This window comes from Parus major, chromosome 25LG1, assembly GCF_001522545.3.
Source record: "Parus major isolate Abel chromosome 25LG1, Parus_major1.1, whole genome shotgun sequence".
NCBI classification, from domain to species: domain Eukaryota; kingdom Metazoa; phylum Chordata; class Aves; order Passeriformes; family Paridae; genus Parus; species Parus major.
In genome coordinates this window covers 201545-209418 of record NC_031793.1, presented here as the reverse complement: position 1 = coordinate 209418, position 7874 = coordinate 201545, and the positions used below count along the sequence as shown (strand labels likewise).

Sequence of the window (7874 nt, the reverse complement as noted above, 5' to 3'; positions counted from 1 at the left end):
GCGGGGGGAGGCTGGGCTGGAACAAGGTGTGAAGATGTTTTGTAAAATGGCTCATTTTCAACGTGGATCATCTGGCTGCAGCCAGGCACAGCCCCTGGACACAGCCAGCGTGGGGTCCCTCCCGTGGGCTGCTGGGCACCTTGGTGCCGCCTGCTCTGCCCTGTCCTTGGGCAGCAATGTGCCTGGCCAGCCCTGCACGTGCTCTGAGGGCCACACTTGGCTCCCGTTACACCTCTCAGTGCCCAACTACACATGGCTGGGGTGGGCTGGGCCTGCGGGGTCTGGATCTGACCCCCAGCACCGTGGGGCTGTGCTGGCAGTCCCACACTGGGATCCGTCCGAGCTGCTGTCATTTCTCCTGGGTTCTGTTACAACAAACGCTGTATTTTCATGGTTTCCTACAATAAACTGCGATGCCAGACTCCTCCAGAGCCTCCCTGACACAGGGGGGGCATAGGGTCAGGGTGCCAAGGGACCGAGGGGCCTTGAGTCTGGGTTGGCTGTGGGGTCGAGGGGGTCTCAGGGCTGTGGTGCTGGGCTGGCCACGGAGCTGTGAGACCAGGAATGTCCAGAGTCATGTCCAGGGCCATGTCCAGGGGCATGCACGGGATCAGGTCCATGGGGCTGGGCTGTCCTTTGGGCCATGGCCAGCAGGTGCCAATCCTGCCCAGCCCGGGCAGTGCTGACGTGTCATGTCCTACCCGTGCTCTGCCCAGACACGTGGTCAGTGCCACCCTGTCACAGGCTGTCAGGGGGCTCCTGGATCAGACATCTCCCCAATGGGCCTACAACAAATTCCTTCTGCATTGCTGGGGAGTCCCAGGGGTGACCGGTCCATCCAGGGGGGCTGCTGGGTGCTGAGGTGTCAGAAGTGGGTACTGGAGCTGGACCCCCCACCCGGGTACTCTGCATGGCAGGTGGGGTGGCCACGGGTGGGGCAGGGCCCTGCCTGGGTGGGTGCTTTTCCCTGGAGATCCCAGCCCCTAAGTTGGAAGGGGAGGGGGCCACAGGGCTGAGCTCTCTGCACACAGGCAACTCTTTGTAGGGCCCAGCCCTGCAAATCAGGCCCCTGTTCTCACTCCTGGGGCCCTGCCCAGGGCTGGGGGAGCTGAGTGGGGAAGCAGCAGTGCCAGGCACACCCCATCCCCTACAGGGCTCTGCCCTAGGCACACGACCCCATGCCCAGCTGGCAGAAGGGATCTGTGGAGTGGGGTGCTACACTGTGCCAGAGCCTCCCCATCGGTGCACCCCCCACAGCAGTCTCAGGGAGCCCCCTGTGCTCCAGAGACCCCTTGCCTGCACCCCAGCACAGCTCTGATAGCTCCCAGCACATGCCAGGGTTCCCAGGCACCTGGCACAGCCATGGGCCCCACCCAGAGCCCACATTCTGCGGCTGAGGGATCCGTCAGCTGCCCGCTGCCGGGCTGCTCCTGGGGCTGTTCCCGGCCAAGCACTGGCTCCTTGCCTGTGACCACATGGGCTTTCTTTGGGGAAGGTTTGGTTCCTTGTTTTTCTGCCTTTTCAGCGGTTGCCAAAACACTCCCAGCGCCCAGGAACAGGCCCAGCTCAAACTGGGGCTGCCGGGGGCCAGCGCTGCTGTGCTCCGGGGATGGCTGTTCCCAAGGTTTGTGTCCTGGCACACGGCTCCCCGGTGCCACCACACACCCTCTTCCTCCAGCACCCCCCAGAGCCTTTTTGGGGCTCACTCAGGGAAGACCCTGAGCCTGCAGAGGCAGGGGAGGGGAGCAGGACACGCTCCCAATGACACACGTGCAGCTGCACGGCCCCGGCACCGTCACATTCCGCCTGTGCAGCCGTGGGGAAACCGGACGTGTCAAACGAGGCACGTTCGGTGGTGAACAGAAACCGAGAGCGCGGGAGGGATGAGAGGGATGGAGTCTGGAAAGACATGTCACATGCAGGGACCAGGGACACGGTGACACCCCCAGCACCAACCCCAGGGCTGCCTGGAACGGGAAATGAGAGCCACCACCCACACCGAGGCCAGCTTGGGTGGGTGACAGCCATGTAAGGGAGTCACTGTCCCAGAGAAGCCCCCCTGCCACACCATGGCTGCCCCCATCCTTTTATTTCAACCGCGATAAATATTCCCCGGCCGAGGACCTGCCACCCCGCCGAGCCAATCCCGGCATCAACACCCGGCAAATAGAGATATTTATATAAAATAACACCACAAAAAGAGCCATTGAATCCCCGGGGGTGAGCACAGGGGGAGCACAAACCCAGTCCTCCACCCCCGGCACGGAGCAGGGTTGCAAAGCCAAGCGAGTGCGGGGACCGTGGAGTGTGCGGGACCCTCCCTCACGCCCCCGATCTTTGTTCATCCAGTTCTGTCATGTGCACGAATCCGGCTGCTCCAGAACCATCCGGCTCCCGCTGCCCACGGCGAGGGGCCGAGCAGCACCGGGGGATGTGCCCGGGGCCGGTGCTGCTCCCCCAGGAGTGGGGGGCTGCGGCCGCCCCCTCCCCTGGGCAGCCGCCCTCCTTCCCAGCGCCCCCTCAGAGGTTGTCGGAGCCGGCGGTGGGGTTGGTGTAGGTGAAGGTGCCGGCCCTCGTGGTGCTGCTGCCGGCCACCTTGGGGACAGGAAAGGCGAGGGGATGTCACAACTGGGCTGAGCCCCCACCCCAGGGCAGCAGAGGAAGACCTGCACCCTTCTCCAGGACTGCTTTGGGCAACCAAGAATTGCATCCTCCCGTCGTGGTGGGCGGCCGCCCCCAGCCGCGGGCACTGTGGGCACCCTGGGCCCCCACGGGCACCCCGAGCCCCCCTCCCCGTGCGCAGGAGGAGCCTCGGTGGCCCCGGCCGTGTTCCCGCACGATAAGCCGGCCTGGCAAGTGCGAAGGTAAATATTTACCCAGGCCCCTGGTATTTGCACAGGGTGAGCTGCTCGCAGGGAGCCAGAGCAGCTGGACACGGCCCCCGCCCACAGCCCCGCATGGGGGGAGCACAGGGCACGGGGCGATGGGGCGGCCCCGGTGCCCAGATCGCCTTGGAGAGCCCTTGAGCCTCCAGGCAGCTCCCTGTGCCACACCCAAAGCTCCAGTTTCGGAGCTGCTGGTGCAGGATGAGGGGCGCTGGCTACGGGAATCATCAGCCCCCCATCAGCTCTGCAGTGCTCTGCAGCCATGGCCGAGGATGCCGTGACAGCAGGAGGGTCCGGCTGCGGCACAGCAGAGCAGGAGAAGGGGCAGGCTGGGCAGGCAGCGAGCTCCCTGACGCTGCTGGGGTTGCAGGGAGCTCCCTGGAGCCAGGCCGGGTCTGCCCACGCCGGCCGCACACCCGCTCCCAGCGCTGCTCCAGCCAAGCGTGAATGTTATGCTCACCTCCCGGAGAGGGAAGAGCTCCCCGGACTCCTGCCATCCCCATTAGCCATTAACCCAGAAGCCGGGGGATGCGCCCCTGCTCTCTGCCCTGGCAGCAGCCGGGACCCCAGGGATGGGGCTGTCACCTCACCTGGCTGTAGGGGTTGGCTTTGCTGTTGGGGGACACGTAGCGCCCGTGGCTCTGGTACTGGAGGTATTCAGCCATGGGGTGGTAGGAATCTTTCTGGCTGAGCAGGTCCAGCTTCCCTCGGCTTTTCCGGCGGCAGGTGCAGGTGGACTTGGGGAGAGAGAAGAGGTCAGGGCTTGGCCGGTGTGGGGACAGGGACAGGGCACCAACCAGCAGAATGCAGGTGAGGACTGGGGTGGGGATGGGGCCTCACCATCAGGAGGAGACAGGTGAAGATGCTGAACAGCAGCAGGATGCTGACCAGGACCAACAGAGCGATGGCCCAGTCCGGGACCATGGGCACTGGAGCTGGGAACATCGCTGCTGTGGAGCCTGAAAGGAGCAGAGCTGTGTCTGCACCACTGGCAGAACTGGGGCAGAACCCTAAGAGACCTCTGGGACAGAACACCAGGGCCTGAGCCCTCCTGCATGGCATCCACTTGCTCTTCCCAGTGCTGCCTGATGCAGACACTGGGAATGGGCACCAGCTCCGCCCACTGCAAGCCCCAAGCCCATCACAGCACCAAGCAGGCCCCTGCCTCAACCAGGACAGGTCAATGCTCATGAAGCCCCACAAGCTCCCTCCCCAGCCTGGAGCCTCCCCTCACTCTGGATGCTGTCCAGCTGTAGGCCCATGATGAAACCGTTCTGGTCCAGGCTCTTCCTCAGGCGCCGCTCAGCAGCGTTGGGAGTGACAGCGTCGCTTCCATTCCCAAACACGAGGGTGGACTGGACCTCCACCGAGCCTTGGCTGCACGGGAGAAGGCATCAGCACCCGGATTGCCCCCTGAGGGGCTGCATAGCGGGGGGATACACCTCAGCACACCAGCCCTGCTGGCGCTGCTGCTGCTGCTGCTCACCTGTACCGCAGCTCGCTGCACCCGGCGTAGGTCTGCGTGCCCATGCAGCCCGCACAGCCAAAGACATGTTCAAACTGGAAGGAAGCATTGAGGTCATGGCCACCTCCCCACAGACACCCCCTTTTCCTGTCTCCACACAGAACTGGCCTGGTGGCTGAAGCTGCTGGCAGAAGGGATGCTCCGGGCGCTTCCATGGAAAGCCCTAAGGTGAGGTGGCTCCTTCCCAGCACGGCCCAGGGCCTCTGCTGGTGGGGCTGGGACTCACCATGGCCAGGACAGTGCGGCTCAGGCTCCTGTACTCCTCTGACGCTGGGTCACGCAGGCTCTCGTTGAAGCTCCTGTTGATGATGCGGAAGGACAGCGGGACACGGACGAGCAGCTGGACAGCAGCAGGCAGCTGGGCTGTGGTTTTGCTGGGGTTGGGACCATGCTGGGTGGGGGTCTGCCTGTGAGCCGTGCTGCCCTCAGACGTTATCTGGGTGGGAAAGACCTGAGCACTGGTGCTCCTGTTGCCTCTGGTGCCATCCATGGTGGTGGGAGCGGCAGAGCTGCCGTTGTGGGGGATCCAGCTGCTGTTTGAGGTGGCATTGGCATGGGGGACGGCTGGGCTGCTGGGGACAGGCACAACAGTGCTGTTGGATGTGCTGTTGCCTCTGGAGTGGTTGCCAAACTGGAAGTTCGTGGTGTTTATGCTGGGGAACACGGTGGCATAGGGGAAGACAGAGGTTCGGGGTCGGCTGCCCCCTGTGCTTTTGGGGAATATGTTTGGTGACAAGGTGGTGGTGGTTGTTTCCGTGGTCATCTCCACGGTGGTTGTTTCGGTGGTTTCCATCTCCATGGTTGTCTCGGTGGTCATGGCACGTGTACCTGGAGAAACCCCTGAAGTCAACGGCTGCAGCCCAGTTAGGGAAGGTTTTACCCAAAACAGCTCATCAGCTGGACACTGTGGGAAGCACCACAAGCCCCAGGAGACAACATCCAGTGGCTCCATCTGCCTGTGAGGCTAACAAGACCTTCAGCAACACCCCACGATCAGGGCTGGGCCCTTGTGGCACCACTGAGGGTCCAGGTGGAGCTGGCTGGGCACTGACACCAGCACCATGCTCAACCCTGCAGATCCTTCTGAGGTGTCCCTGACATGCTGGGGGCTGACATGCCACCCAATAAAGCCCCCCTCGCTGTGGGTGACAGGCTGGGGTGTCCCCGTGCCCTCCAGACCTGCCTGGCCTGGCTGTGGGCCAGTACAGGCAGCTCCCGGGCAGGTTCCCAGCGGGTGCTGCAGGAGCCGGCGGCACTGGAGGAGAGCCCGGGGTCCGAGTGCTCAGCGGGACACACCTGCATTCCAGCCCGCAAGCCCCGGGCACAGCCTGCTCCGGCTGGTCCCGGCACAGCCCAGCCCTTGGCCGAGCCCTTCGGACACGGCAGAGGGGCCGCAGTCTGAGCCCCCAGGTACCGGCTTTCCTGGGCACAACCAGCCCCGGGTCGCTGCAGCCCGGAGCCAGAACGGGAGAGGTGACAGTGTCCCCGCTGCAAGGATGGCCCTGGCTCCGGTGTCCCCTGGTCCCCACTTTGGAAGGGACCCCGCTCCCCCTGTCCCCGTTCCTCCCCGCCTGCCCGGCTCCCCGCCCGGCTCCCTCTGGCTCCAGGTGCCCCAGCCCCTCACCTGTGCCCAGCACCAGCAGCAGCAGAAGGACAGTGAACGCCATGGGGCTTGTCCGGGGGGTCCCGGCGCCTCGAGGGGCTCGGCGGCTGCTGCTGCTCTCCCGTTAGCTGGTGGCACTCGCCTCAGTCCAGGGATCCGGAACTGGCAGCTCCACAGCGGCCGGAGCTTTATAGAGCACCTGGAGCAGGTGGGGAGGCCCCACCCCGCTGCCGGCTCCAGGGAGGGGGGTCGTTCTGCCCCACTTGGCACAGGGGTGCCACCGCTCCGACGGGGCCCCCGCAGTATCAGGACCCAAGGATGGGTCCCTCACGCTTCCCTGGCTTGGGGGGACACCGCTGGCAGTATCTGCGTGCCGTGGGCGGCCCCAGCCTCGGGTGGGGGCACAGCATGGGACAGCAGCCGGGCATCCTGGGGCAGGGGCGGCAGCAGCATATGCCCGGCTCCCTGGGCTGAGCCACGGGCCCCAGGACCTGGTGGGGACACGGGGGGTGGTGCATACAGGGGACACGGAGTACCCCAGCCCCTCGTGCAGGGGGGGCCTCATCCTCTGGCTCAGCCCAGGGTTAATCATTACCGTCTGGTCATCGCCCCGCCCTACATTCAAATAAACACCAGTGACCCCCCCGAAACGCTTACGCAGGTACAGCCCAGGGCCCCACGGCATCCCACTAGGTCCCAGTAACCTCCCCCAGGTCCCAGTGCCCAGCAGGCACAAAACCCCATCCCCATTCAGCACACGGGTGATGCCAGGTGCCGCGTTGGGTGCCAATGCCCCACCCCAGAGGTAACGGGCACCGCCCGTGCCTGGGCACGGGTGACATGTGCTCCTGGCACGGATGGGCATCAAAAGCTAATGTGGTCCCGCTCTGCCTCTGCCCTGCAGAGAGTCCTGATCGCTGGGAGAGCCCAAATCTCTCTGGAGGGTGTTGATTCCTATGAGGGTTCCAGTTCCTGGGGAGGCTCTGGTCGGGTCCCCCACACTGGCTCCTGGCCAGCCTCATGTGAAGCCAAAGTGCTACCCCAGTCACGTCAGAGGTGCTGAGGTGGTGCTGAGAAGGGGAGCAGAGAGGGGGGACCCTCTGTGCTGCAATGACATGAGAACAAGGGATGGATGGGCCGGGTTTCAGTGCAGGTGGAATGGGACCCCCACAGCAGCCACAGCCTTGGCAAGCCGGGACACGTGCAGGGAGGTGCAGAGAGGTGCAGGGAGGTGCAGAGAGGTGCAGGGAGGTGCAGGGAGGTGCAGGGAGGTGCAGGCAGCGGCTCTGAGCAAACATGTCCTTCCCGAAAGGCCTCACCATGGGAATGGCTCTCCCCATGCAGTGATGCTGACCCCTGCCGCCCTCTGCTCATGCCCTAATCCCCCACCCTGCTCAGCCCTGGGGGCTTTCCCCTGGGCATTCCCCTCCAAAGCAGGGAGTTGAGGGCTGCGGTTTTCCTCCTGCAGACACCCACACTGTGTGGGGGGCTGAGGGGCAGGAGGGGGTCCCAGCAACTGCTCTCACACACCAGCCCAGGCAGCAGGGGCCATCAGCCCACCCTGTCCATGTCTGGTGGGTGCCATGTGCCCACTGCCATCACACCCCATGGTGTCTCATGGGTTCTATCTGCCCATCCCCACCCTGCCCAATGGATTCCGTGTGCCCAGCCTCACCATGTCCAGGGGGTCTCATGTCCCCATTCCCACCATGTCTGGTGGGTCCTGTGTCCACCCTGTCCGTGCCCTGGGGATCCTGTGTGTGCATCCCCACCGTGCCCAGTGAGTTCCTTGCATCCACCCTGTCTGCATCTGGTGAGTCCTGTGTATTCACCCTGTGAGTTCCCCGTGTCCGGCCTGTCC

The 7874-nt window shown here is 64.6% G+C and overlaps 1 protein-coding gene across 1 annotated transcript; it reads right to left on the bottom strand.

The window, feature by feature from the left end:
- Nucleotides 1-1998: 1998 nt before the first annotated feature.
- Nucleotides 1999-6192, bottom strand: MUC1 (mucin 1, cell surface associated). The gene is made up of 7 exons (XM_015650169.1): nucleotides 6035-6192; nucleotides 4637-5238; nucleotides 4372-4445; nucleotides 4120-4262; nucleotides 3726-3844; nucleotides 3476-3622; nucleotides 1999-2595 (listed from the first exon to the last, which is right to left on the bottom strand). Exons 1-7 carry the CDS (start codon nucleotides 6075-6077, stop codon nucleotides 2521-2523), a joined length of 1203 nt encoding a protein of 400 aa, XP_015505655.1. The 5' UTR covers nucleotides 6078-6192; the 3' UTR covers nucleotides 1999-2520.
- Between the last annotated feature and the right edge of the window lie 1682 nt (nucleotides 6193-7874).